At 46.8% G+C, this 13,397-nt stretch overlaps 1 protein-coding gene across 1 annotated transcript in view; it reads left to right on the top strand.

The window, feature by feature from the left end:
- NOS3 (nitric oxide synthase 3) overlaps nt 1-13,397 on the top strand; it is a 71,274-nt gene that overhangs the window by 24,647 nt on the left and 33,230 nt on the right. The window contains exons 11-16 of the mRNA XM_084859677.1: nt 454-648; nt 4,160-4,233; nt 5,086-5,230; nt 5,566-5,670; nt 6,529-6,596; nt 8,528-8,644. Coding sequence (XP_084715803.1) covers nt 454-648; nt 4,160-4,233; nt 5,086-5,230; nt 5,566-5,670; nt 6,529-6,596; nt 8,528-8,644 — 704 coding nt within the window. The remainder of the gene's footprint in view (nt 1-453; nt 649-4,159; nt 4,234-5,085; nt 5,231-5,565; nt 5,671-6,528; nt 6,597-8,527; nt 8,645-13,397) is intronic.

The following is a 13,397-nucleotide window of genomic DNA, read 5'->3' as shown; positions in this document are numbered from 1 at the left end:
GAGCAATGGGTGGGAAGGGACGGTGCTGGAAGGTGGGATTGCTGCACCACAGGAGAAGGAATGCATGCTGGGAGTTCTGTCAGCCCCCCTGGAGACCCCTGCTAGGATGGAGGAGACCCTGGCGATTGGAGGAAACCTTGCACGGACCCTGCTAAGTGTAGGGGCTGTCCTTTTCCGAGCTGCTGCCGCCTCCTTGCGACATGCACACTGCAGGACATCTCTGTATTTGGGGTGGGTTGATTTAGCACCACCTCTTAAACACCGCCACAGGGTGATATTAATCAGTTCACTCAATCAGGATGCTTTTAAAAACATGGCAGAAGGGCGGTGTGTCCCCCCACCCCCCCGCCTTTTACCCACATGCTTACAGGTGAAATGGGAGCTCATTTATGATTGTCTGGGATAAATATCTCTGCTGCCTGCTCTTGACCTGTGCCTCCGCCCCTCCCCCAGCTTGCCAAAGTGACCATTGTGGACCATCATGCTGTGTCAGAGTCCTTCATGAAGCATCTGGAGAATGAGCAGCGGATGCGAGGAGGCTGCCCAGCAGACTGGGTCTGGCTCGTGCCCCCCATCTCTGGCAGCCTCACACCCACCTTCCACCAGGAGTTTGTGAACTACCAGCTCTCCCCTTGCTTCCGGTACCAGGTATGCCCTTGCTTGCCTCCGTATCAAGCTGGTGTTAAAGGTGCAGCTGCAAGAGCTGGGGGTGGGGAGTTGGGAGTGGCAGCCTGCTACCTCAGTAACATCCTACTTCAAGGCTGTTTCCATGCTCGGCCTTTAGTGGAGTTGCCATGCTTCATTCACTCATGTTTTGCAGGGCGTCCACACAACACCACCATCCAGTTATTTCCATCCTGTATTACCCTGGTGGTTCTTCTGCCTTTTTTTTAGACTGCAAAAAGGCTGACTTTTTCAGGAGGACTGAAGTGTTGCACATCTCTAAGAGTGTAGATGTCCTTAGCGCTAATCTTCGATCTTTTTAAAAGGGTGAGGTTTTGACATGGATAGTGACGTATCTGGGAGATGAGCTATCACAGCTCAGCATGCATTCATTATAACCTTTGCAGCGGGTGGCATTTTATTCCCCTATTAATTTTTAAAGTTGATGTTTTCTTTAGTGCTAGAAAGCTTTTCTGGCTATAATTTTCTTAAAATATTATCCCTCCAAATGATGGGCGAGGGGGAAACCATTTCTTGTTGCTGCCATTCTAGCAAGGTGGTTAATGGCAGTGACAGGATCTTAAAAAAAAAACCAGTTAAAAATAGTATTACAACATTATAGTGCTACAACACCCTTTCCTTTAAGTGGTCGGTCTCTCTCTCTCTATATATATCTATATCTATATATCTATATCTATATATCTATATCTATATTAGATAGTAACCAGTAAAGCATTTTAGTGCCAATTTAAAATAATCATAATCATACATCTTTTAAACAGGGTCATAAAATGGTGTCCACTGCAAAGGTTATAGTGAATAGGCGCTGAGCTTCAAATGTCCACTTAGGTGAATTGGACCTCCCCATGCCCCCTGGTGTGGGCAGAACATAGTAGGATGTACACAAAGAAAAAGCTCAATACTCTTGGTAGCGTAAAAAGTCAGTTGCAATTCCACTTGTATCTTACAGCGGAAGGGCCATGACTGGGCTGTGCCAAGAGTAGCCCAAGAGTTCATGGCAGGTTTGCCTTACACAGAAGTGACACAATTTCTGATTGCAGTAATACATATGCTTTGTGTATGTAGTCAAGAAATGTGCGTCTTATTAAGCAATACTACTTCATTGTATATTTCATTTATTTACAGTATTTGTAGGCCTCCTAGTAATGGTGTTCTTTGCACGGCTTACAACAATAAAACATTAAAATACAATAACAATAAATCGACACAATAAAAGCAGCTTAAACGTTTCAGTGGCAGTGAGTACAGCAGTAGGTATAGGCTCCGAAGTTTACTTCAAAGCTCAGATCAACTCACTCCCATTCTTGTTTGACACCTGTTTTTCAGTTCATTCAAATAGGAAGAGTGCACACTTTCCCCCATTGATTAAAGCATGAAAATGCAATTTTTAAAAAGTGTACATTTTAAAGTTGTGCATTTTAAAGTTGTGCATTTTAAAAAGTGCTCTTCCCCTGCATTAAAGCCGTAAGCCACCTTGGGAGGTCTTCTGCCCTGAAAGGCGGCCAAGAAATGTTTTAAATAAATACATGCGAATATTTAAAAGTGCATTTTTAAAGTGTACATTTTTAAAGTTGTGCATTTCTTAATGTGTGCAGTTTTTAAAAGTGCACACATTTTAAAGTGCACATTTTGCAAACATGAACGCAAGTTTGCGAATTTGTGAACATTTTGGAGAACATGCACTCCCTTTTGCCTTCGCATTCGGGGCTGCGAGTGTGGCATTTTTGAGTAGTTTTTGAACTGAACTGAAATTCTCGTACATCCCTATACAACAGTATCATAAGATACCCCAAAGTACACAGCATGTCTAAAATCCAGTGGTTTAAAAGCACACAGACCTAAAAAGCCTGGGCAAATAAAAAGGTCTTCAACTAGCACCCAAAAAAAGGTATAAGGAAGGTGGTGGGCTGGTGCTTCACAGGCATTACTGTGCCGAATCTTTGGATGTATGATAGAAATGTGTGTGGGAAAGGAGCACCTCCCCTGGGATACTCTCCCTTAGGTTTGTACATTTTAAAGAAAGCATCTGATTGAGTTCATTCACAGATGGTTTTATTTTGTTACCATACAAATTGGCATGCACAGATTTCTCCATTTCCAGTCATACCTCTTCGTTGTTATGCCACCGTCTACCTCTAATGTTGTGCCCAGTGAAGCAAAATCTTCCCTGGCCTTCTCGTTCTTCTCAAGGATGGTCAATGGCTTCAATTTACTTTTCTTGAAAATGAGAGTAGAGCAGCATCCATTAAATGCATGAAAAGAAGCATGGAAATGGCTTTGCACAGTGACCAGTGTGACTGGTTTGTTTGCATGAATGTGCCAAAGTTGATTTTTGGATTGCAGCCACACACCTATCATGCCCCTTCAGGTTTTCCTTGGTGACCCCAAGAGTGATCGCCATCACCTCTGTGTTAGCCATTTCTTTGGAGGACAAATTGGGCCAGTGTGGGTCTGCCTCTTCTTGACTGCTCTCAAGGGATTGGCTTTCTTTCCAATGACACTTTGATTTACACTCCTGAATGAATTGCTCAGGTTATTACATATAGCATTGACTCTGTGCCAAGGATGGGGGAAATGTTGTAATCTTGCCAGCTGTTGACTAAATATGAAAACAAAAGTCCTCCCGCGTTCCAAAACAAAAGTAGGCACTTTCAGTTTCTGCATCTTGTATAGCATTTTGAAGCTATCGGTATCATGCAATGTATTTTTTCCCACTCAGGGTTTCCACAAACTGGTCGTTGTTGTCCAAAGCTAAGTGTAGTGATAATTTCATCCCGCCCCCCCAAGTGATGTAAAACCAAGTGTGCGATTTATGGAACCATTTATTTTCCATTCTTCCTCAACAGGTATAATTTACCCTTACAAGTCCAAGGGTGCCTCTGGGCCCTCTCCTCTCCTATTTGCCCCCGAAAGCACTGTTTATTACAAGCAGCACTGTTGGAGGCAAATAGCATCCAGGGAGGGGGTGATTTTCAGCAGGAAACTGGCCTGGAGCTGTGTTGCAGATCAGGAGCACATTCTGGATCTGGTCCCTGCAGTGTTTCTTTTTTTCAAAGCAGGCAGCATAAGCAGTTTTCTTAAAGTGTGAAGAATTGTAATGTGTCATTTGGCCCTCTGTTGTGTCAGTGTGTGTGCCCGTGTGTACGTGTGTGCTTGTCAAGGATGCTCTTGACCCTTCTAGGCTGAGCGAGCTCCTTAGTTTAGTGCTGTTGTTCCTGCCCCTCTTCCCCCAGGTGAATTCTGTCTTTTCCCTGGTGCTTAATCTGAAGGATCTGGTGCCCTCAAGGGCATATTAAAGAATAGAACATCTCTGAGCATGTGGGGAGTATGTTTCCTTTCTGCTGAATAACTACATGCAACCTCCACACTGCACATGTAAGCTTAGAGAGGACTTGGGGGTCCTAGTGCAGATGCCCACGCAGGCTTGAGCTCCCTATACTGTCAACCACCCCTAATATATCTGCTGTCCCCACAGAATGACCCATGGAAATCCTACATCCCCAAAGGCACCACAATCACCCGAAAGAAGACCTTCAAGGAGATTGCTAAGTAGGTCTTCATGGGGGATGGAAAGAGGCCTCGTCCGAGAGGGATGAGGCAAGGGGGCTGCTGCTTCCTAAAAAGTATCAAGTGTCTTGAATGCTAGGTGTTCTGTATGGAAATTATATCAAAAGGCATGGACGCTGCCTGCAGGCTTGAGAGTTTTGGGAGGTGGGCAGTGCCAGGAGGAAGAATTGTCTCCCCCTCCTCCCCAAAGCAGTTGAAAAGAAACTGGCAACATGTGAGGGGGAACATCATTCTAAGCTGCAACACGCAAGTCTGGGAAGCTGCTTTTAGAAACTTGCTAACAAAGCTTCCTGTATGCAACAAATGCTCAGCACATGTACAGACTACAGATGGTCCTGGGGAGGAGAGTCCTGGGGAGGAGCGCCCTGGGAGCCTGGTGGTATCAAGCAGGGAGAGAGCAAGGTTGCCTCTTTGGCTGCTGGGCCAGATGACCTTAAACCAACATCACATGATTCATGGAGGAAGGGCACTTCCTTCTTCAGAGGCACTTCACCTCTAATTGACAGAAGCTGGCAGGGGGTGAGGGGGACAGCAGGACAAATGAGGGGAAAGTATCTTGTGTGCTGGCTACTGTTGGCCTCTAATTTGGTCCTGCATGGCTATTCCAGGCTCTGGCTACCAACAGTCTGTCCAAAACTGGTTTGAACTGACAACTTGGAGCAGCTCCTAGCCCATCAGGAGGTCATGCAGAGAAAGCTGGGCAGATTTTCTGCACTTGCAGGGGCTTCCCAGCTGAGGATTCTGCTCTCTTGGAACAAGACTCCCCAGGGAACGGGGAGAGGCTGGATTTGGAGCTTCTGCATCTTCTGTCCTTCTCTCCTCCCCCTTCTGCAGTGCAGTCAAGATTTCAGCTAAGCTGATGGGCCATGTGATGGCACGACGTGTCAAAGCCACAATCCTGTATGCCTCTGAGACCGGGAAATCCCGGGCTTACGCCTTGAACTTGAATCAGCTCTTGAAGTGCGCCTTTGCTCCCAAGGTGGGCCCACAGTGGTGTTGGGAAAGGGTAACTCCCTCACCTGGGAAACTGCAGTGGGAGCCTCCTGTTGGCCTCCGCTAATGATGCCTGCGGAGCTGATCATGGGAGGCAGGCACGGTGGGGCTCTGACAGGCATATGATCTCTCTGTTTTCCATTTGGAGGCAGTCTTTCCCTGCGGGTGGGGTGGGGTGGAAGTCAAGGGTGGAAACTAACATGACCGCTGCGAGGGGGCATTTGCAGTTAGTTGCATGTTGCCCTGTGGCTGCTATTTTGGTGGGATGAAGGACTTTAGCATTTGCCTTTAAAGCCAGTCTCAACTGCGCTTCCCCCACAGGTGATGTGCATGGATGAATATGATGTGGTTTCCCTGGAGCACGAGACCCTCGTTCTGGTGGTGACGAGCACATTTGGCAATGGAGACCCCCCTGAGAATGGAGAGGTGCTGCTTTGCTCTGTGTGTGTGTGTGTGTGTGTGTGTGTGTGTGTGAGAGAGAGAGAGAGAGAGAGAGATGCGGGGTGGGGGGCTTCTCCCTCTCCTCCTGAAATATCAGAGGGGGTTGGGAGCCCAGGTCTGTAAACAGATGGCTCCCCATGGAGTTGGGGCCACATGGAGCAACCTAAAACAGCCTCTTCATAGCAACTGCAGAATATAAATGTGCTGGAATAAGTGACCCAACAAATGCAGCCCAGAACCTCAGTACTGTACACACTAAGGGTTGATCTGAAAATACATACAAGCTGGATCAAATCCACTCTCTCTCAATACTATATCTCTGGGGGCTGTTCGATTGACACAGTGTTTGTTTCTGCTGTTTGTAGACGGTCAAGTTGACTTCTACAATCAAATGTGGGCAGTTCAGCTTGCAAATTATTGCTTTAAAAGTTATTTATAGCTGTGAAGTGCCCTGACAGGTTTTGTTCAATTTCCAATGTATGTTTCTATATGGATTAGATTTCACTTGTGTGTATAATCCCATCAGATCTCTTAGTGAGCACAATTTGGGATATGTCAAGCCATAATTACATCTCTGAGCATCTGCAAAGGGCCTTTCCTCACAGCCAAGTAACTAGAGTCATTCCTCCCCTCACCAGGCTTTGAGCGGGAGGGGGTTCAGCTTCTTGCAGGATCAAGCACTTAACAGGGCAGGGGGCACAGCTTGGAGAAGGATTCAGCCCCAGGACTTATTTCTGTAGAAGTGAACTGCGGGAGCTGTATCCTCATTGGAGCTCTGTCTGTCTGTCTGTCTGTCTGTCTGTCTGTCTGTGTGTCTGTGTGTCTGTGTTTCTTTCTTCCCAGAGTTTTGCCAAGGCCCTGATGGAGATGTCATGTCCTTATCTAGGGCCCAGTGAGCCAGAGCTGCAAAAGTAAGTCCTACGACACTCATGTCTCCTCCTCTGTGGAGTGGAGTCCTTATTTTCATCTTCTCTTCCTTGAGCTTGTTCCTTGGGTGCCTCCTCTGGCAATTTATTTAAAGGCTGCAACCTGCAGACTGGTGTGGTCATGCATTTTGCATGCGCTTTCTCATCCTCATGATCGTTATGCCAGTCAGTTGTGTGAGAGGGGATGTCCCCAAAATAAAGACCTTTTAATTGACTGTCGGGCGTTGAACCTACTGATTGAATAAAGTACATTTAAGCCTCAATAACAGCACCTCATTAGGAATCTTGATGGAAGGGAGCCCATTCTCTTGTGCACTGAGAAAAAAGTCCTGGGAACTTAAGCTGCACACTTACTTGGAAGTAAGCCCCATTAAACACAGGGATGCTTGCTTCTGAAAACATCTGCATAGGGTTGCACTGTAAATCAGCAAAAGTTGCTATTCCATGTTTTGACAAAAAGGTACATGTTGTGTTAAGATATCCTGTATTTACCTCCTGGAATCTCTCTTGTTCAAATGGTGACCTTGTTTTCTGCTTCTTGAAAGCTCTATCCTGATTTCTAACCTTATTTTATGGGTCCTCTGGGATTTTGCTCCGACTTTCAACCATACTGGAAGTTGAAGGGTTGTCCGGACCCTTTGACATGTCTCTCTTCCTTTACCCAATGTTTTGGTCTGGCCTCCCCCAGTTACAGACCTGTCATTCATGATGTTCTGCCCAGGGGAGTGTGTATCCCTTTCCTTCATGTCCACCCTTGTTATTGTCGTAACCTACATCACTAATTCACTTTAGCTCCATGTAGTGCCAATGGCAAGGTGGCTATGATGGGCACATGATCACATGGACTAGATGAGATCAGCCATGTCAAACTACCAAGGTTTATCTTTGGTAAAAGGCGGGTTGTCTTAGCCATCTTTTAAAAATTATTATTACTAAGCACGCTGCCTGCTGTTCCCAGGTTAAAATCCAGCCAAAGGGCCATAAGCTGGTTGTGCCTTGGCCCCAGGAGGAACCACGTGGCCTGGAGAGCCTTGAAACCCTCTAGCTCCAAGTAATCTCTACCTCTGGACAGTGTTGAGCAAGAAATGTATTTTTGAAATCTTTTCCCTTTCCCAGTACTTGAACCTTATGCTCACTCTGACTCCTAATAAATGCTCCAGCCTATATGCTGGAGATCTGTCTGCCTTTTTGTGTAACCCACAATGCCTGATCGTTTAGCCTTGTTGAATGCAAATGGGTATGTTGAGCAGTGAGTCTGGAAAGCTCCCCCCCCCCCCCCGCTGCCGCCCTGCAACTAGACAGAAAGAGGTGCTTCCGATTCACATCCATCTTGAATTTCTCCTCAATGGTTATACCCAAGAGTTCCCAAACTACCTGGGGTTAAACAGGGTGATGGCAGCATTTCCTCCTGCATTTGAAGGACTAAAACTTTAAAACTGGGGTGCTAAAAGAGTTCCAAGTCATGCTTGGGTTGTGTTTTCATAGGAGGAGAGGGGAGTTTGTTTGTCAAGGCAGCCTGGGCCTGCAATGCAGTTATGTGGAAAGGGTTCCCTTTGATGCTTTATGCTGTTATTCCGAATCTGCTAATAGTGCTCTATGTCCCCAAACCTGATGCAAAAGATAACATTAAACCAGCACATTGCTGTGAGGAGCTGCTGCAGTTGCCCTGGGCCTGCCCACTGACCACATGGAACTGACTCCCGATCTCCCATAAGAACATCAGAAGAGTCATGCTGGATGAGACCAAAGGCCTCTCTAGTCCAGCATTCTGTTCCCACAGTAGCCCAGGGGAAGTCCACAAACAGGTGCAACAGCACCCCCTGACACACATGCACGCGCGTGCACACACACTGGTGTTCCCCAGCAACTGGAATTCAGAGACATACTCAAGGCTCACTGCCCCCCCTCTCTCTCAGGAGCTACAAGATGCGCTTCAACAGTATCTCACAATCTGACCCTTCAATTCTCACATGGAGGAAGAAGCGCAGAGAGTCCAGCAACACTGACAGCGCTGGAGCCCTGGGAACGCTTCGGTAGGACTGCAAGGAGGGGGGAGAGGGGGTCATTCATCAGGGAACTGCCTGCCTGGGTTCTATCCTGTTACCAAGTGTCCTCTCTGGACATGCGCAAGAAAGCGTATGCTCCAATATACACCCGTTGAAGGAACTCTGAATGTTGTTTGTAGTGTATCTTGGCAAAGGTAAACCCAGTGATACACACACATATACAGGCCCCGTTGAAAATGGGGACTTTTATTGAACACACAAGAATCAAAATTATACTCTGAGGAATTCGATGTTTGGAAAAAGGGCACTTACAATGGATTCAAGTAATTCATAAATTGCAAACGTACCTAGACAGATTAAGCAAATGCAGCAAAAGGCAAAATAGAGAATGTAAACATCTGTGTCCTGCATTCAAGTGGTGGGGAAACTGGCCTACAAATCCACTTGGTGGACAAACTAAGGGCTGTGGTACATGGAAGGCTAGGCTGTGGACGTGCATGGAGCATCTGGGTCAAACTGGGCTGGTTCTGAGGATGGCTCTGAGGATGTTGCAGTTTGGGGATAAGCAGATTGAGGCCCCAATGCTGCTGGGAGAGAGAGAAAAGGAGAGAAAGAGAAAGGTTCAGGGGTCTGGTTGCAAGAGTGGGGAGAAACAAAGAGCTCCTGGGGCTTGTTGCCAACAGTGGGCAGTGCGCCAAGGCTAGTCTCTGCATCCTTTCTAACATTCCCAGCATCCTCCTTGGATTGGTCTGCCCAGAGCTGAACACAGCACACCAGGGCAGGGCAGTGCAGTGCCCCGACTTCCCTTATCTTAAATTATTTGTGCCAAAATGGCAGGCAGCCGACATTATGAAAGGTTTTCTAACCACAGAAGAGCTAGCTTTGAACCAGCACATGGAAATCAATATAGTCTCGACTCGCTTTATTGGCTGGAGTTCGGAGGTCCAGGCTGATTTTAATTCAATACCGGCAGTGGTATATTTTAATAGTTGCTTTGTTGTATTGGATGGTTACCTCCCCTGAGTCCTTGGGATGGAGCAGTTCTTCTTCGTGGTCTCTGTGCATCACACATATGGGCTCTGCACCTGTGCAGAGACTCGTTCAGGAAACTTCCAAGCTGCAGAGTTTTTTGGCGGGAACCCCTCCCCCACCGCTTGTGGCATATATAGCGTGGGTTCCCGCCTTCCCCTCAGTTCTTTTTTGACCGCCTTAGCGTTACTTCATGGGGAACTTCTCAACATTCTGTCACTCTGCATTTCTGTCTTATCTGATCTGACCTTATCTTATCAAAAACCTCTTTTCTTCCTTTACCTTATTCTTCTTCTTTATCTTATAGCAAGAGAGAGAGTGCACACAGAAATAGAGAGAGAGAGCATCGATTGTTCAGTGTTGGAGAGCGTCGTCCGCCTCAGCAGCGATGCGTTTTTTCTCCTTCGCGGTATGGCCCCGAAGCCTCCGTTCAGAAGGTGCATGGCTGGTGGCAGTAAGGTGCCCTCTTCGGATGGCCACTCTTTGTATCTTATTTGCTTGGGAGAAACCCACAAGGTGGAATCTTGCCACCACTGCCAATCACTATCGAAGCAAGAATAGAGTTGATTGATTCTATTGGCAGGTTAGCAGAAGAACTACTGGCAGAAGAACTCTCAAAACCGCTGTCTATACTCTTTGAGAAATTATGGAGGACGGGGGAAGTGCCAGATGACTGGAGGAGGGCTAATGTGGTCCCTATCTTCAAAAAAGGCAAAAAGGAGGAACCTGGGAACTACAGACCAGTCAGTCTGACACCAATCCCTGGGAAAATTCTGGAACAGATGATAAAGCAATCCATCTGGAAGCATCTTGAAAACAAAGCAGAGATTACTTGAAGCCAACATGGATTTGTCAAAAACAAGTCCTGCCAGACGAATCTGATCTCATTTTTTGATCAAGTAACCTCCTTTGTGGACCGTGGGAATTCTGTAGACATCATATACCTCGACTTCAGCAAACCTTTCAACAAAGTGCCCCATGATCTCCTGATGAGCAAACTAGCTCAAAGTGGGCTAGATGAAACAACGATCCCGTGGATCCACAGTTGGCTACAGAATCGGACTCAAAGAGTGCTTCTCAATGGGACCGTCTCAAACTGGGGAGAGGTAATGAGTGGGGTACCGCAGGGCTCAGTCCTGGGCCCAGTGCTCTTCAACATTCTTATTAATGACTTGGAGGAGGAGGTGCAGGGAATGCTGATCAACTTTGCAGATGACACAAAATTGGGCGGGATAGCTAATACTTTGGAAGACAGAAACAAAATTCAAAGTGATCTTGATAGACTGGAGCGCTGGGCAGAAAACAACAGAATGACATTGAATACGGATCAGTGCCAAATTCTGCACCTAGGAAAAAGAAACAAAATGCACAGTTACAAGATGGGGGATACATGGCTCAGCAACACTACAAGCGAGAAGGATCTTGGAATTGTTGTTGATCACAAGCTGAACATGAGCCAACAATGTGATGTGGCTGCAAAAAAGGCAAATGCTCTTTTGGGCTGCATTCATAGAAGCATCGCTTCCAAATCCCGGGAAGTCCTAGTTCCCCTCTACTCAGCACTGGTTAGGCCTCATCTGGAGTACTGTGTCCAGTTCTGGGCGCCACACTTTAAAAGGATGAAGACAAGCTGGAGAGGGTTCAGAGGAGGGCAACAAAGATGATCAGGGGACTGGAAACAAAGCCCTGTGAAGAGAGACTGAAAGAACTGGGCATGTTTAGCCTTGAGAAGAGAAGACTCAGGGGACATATGATAGCGCTCTTCAAGTCCTTGAAAGGTTGTCACAGAGAGGAAGGCCAGGATCTCTTCTCGATCAACCCAGAATGCAGGACACAGAATAATGGGCTCAAGTTACAGGAAGCCAGATTCTGGCTGAACATCAGGAAAAGCTTCCTGACTGTTAGAGCAAGATCACAATGGAACCAATTCCCTAGGGAGGTGGTGGGCTCTCCCACGCTGGAGGCATTCAATATGGAGGCATTCTGCAAAACATGGCCCCTCCAGGAAATTCCTGACTTGTGTGGCGGATAACTTCCTCCTACAGAAAGTAGAGGAAGGAACTAGAGGATCGGCTTGACTTGATCCTAACCAACAGAGATGACTTAGTGGATAAAGTAGCAGTTACAGGAACTCTGGGGGAAAGTGACCATGTTGCACTTGAGTTCTTGGTTCTAAGGGAAGCAGAAGCCGAGTGTAGTCAAATGCGTACCCTGGATTTTAGGAAAGCTGATTTTAATAAACTCAGAACAATGATCAGTAAGGTCCCATGGCAAGCAACGCTAATGAGAAAAGGAGTCCAAGATGGGTGGGAGCTTTTTAAAAAGGAAATTCTCAAAGCACAATCACAAACAATTCCAGCAAGAAGAAAAGGTGGAAGACAACAGAAGAAGCCAATGTGGCTTCACAAAAAGCTTAGGGATGACCTGAAAACAAAAAAGGACACATATAGGAAGTGGAAAGAAGGCCAAGCAACAAAGGAAGAGTACAGGCAGGTAGCACAGAATTGCAGGGATGGCGTCAGGAAGGCTAAAGCTGAGAACAAGCTGAGGTTAGCGAGGGATGCTAAAAACAACAAAAAGGCTTTCTTCAGCTACATGCGTAGTCAAAGGCAGAGGAAAGCAATGGTTGTTCAGCTATTAAATAAGGATGGCAAAACGATAACAGATTACAAAGAAAAGGCAGAGGTGCTCAATTCCTACTTTGGCTCAGTCTTAATGGGCTCAAGTTACAGGAAGCCAGATTCCGGCTGAACATCAGGAAAAACTTCCTGACTGTTAGAGCAATACGACAATGGAACCAATTCCCTAGGGAGGTGGTGGGCTCTCCCACGCTGGAGGCATTCAAGACGAGGCTGGACAGCCACCTGTCAGGGATGCTCTGACTTGGATTCCTGCATTGAGCAGGGGGTTGGACTCGATGGCCTTGTAGGCCCCTTCCAACCCTACTATTCTATGATTCTATGAGGCTGGACAGCCATCTGTCAGGGATGCTCTGGATTCCTTGGATTCCTGCATTGAGCAGGGGGTTGGACTCGATGGCCCTTCCAATCCTACTATTCTATAATTCTATGAAATCTATCCGATAGCGAGGGTTTATTCAATGCAAAAACGGACGAGCAGATGGACTCTGTACAGAAGCCAGAATGACCGCTTGTAAGTTGAGCATCAGCCAGTCCCAGCAACAACAACAGCATTACGCTCCGTACCATCAACGCCGCTGGTACCGACACCAGACCTGCCTGCCTCAGCAATTTGAGGACCGGACACCCAGATACACTCAACAACAACAACACTAACAAAGAAAAAACTACTCCCTCCCCAGGTTCCAACAAAAGGCAAAGGTCGAGGGATTCTCTAAACATTGTCTTTGACTTCAACTCATCTTCCCTCCGTACCAACTTTTGCAAACCTCCCTTCGGAGATCTTCTGAACAAATTTTATTCGGCCTGGACGAAAGTGACATCCGACAACTGGGTTGTCACTATTGTCTGTCGCGGATACAAAATAGAATTCAACACTCTCCCGCCTCCGGGCCCAGTCCAGACCTTCGGAGGTCCTTCAGAAAGAAACCCAGTCTCTCCTACGAAAGGGTGCCATCCAGTGCATTCTTCCAAACCCCGGTACGGAGGGGATCTTTTCCAGGTACTTCACGGTACCAAAATGGGACGGAGGCTTCCGGCTCATTCTAGATCTTCAAGACCTGAGCAAGTTTATCTCCCCCAAGAGGTTCAGGATGACAACCCTAGCCACA

The sequence above is a fragment of the Heloderma suspectum genome, chromosome 5, assembly GCF_057233095.1.
Source record: "Heloderma suspectum isolate Gila_16-S chromosome 5, 16-S_ref, whole genome shotgun sequence".
In the NCBI taxonomy this organism is placed as follows: domain Eukaryota; kingdom Metazoa; phylum Chordata; class Lepidosauria; order Squamata; family Helodermatidae; genus Heloderma; species Heloderma suspectum.
The sequence above is the reverse complement of the archived record's forward strand: the minus strand, read 5'-3'. Positions and strand labels throughout refer to the sequence as shown.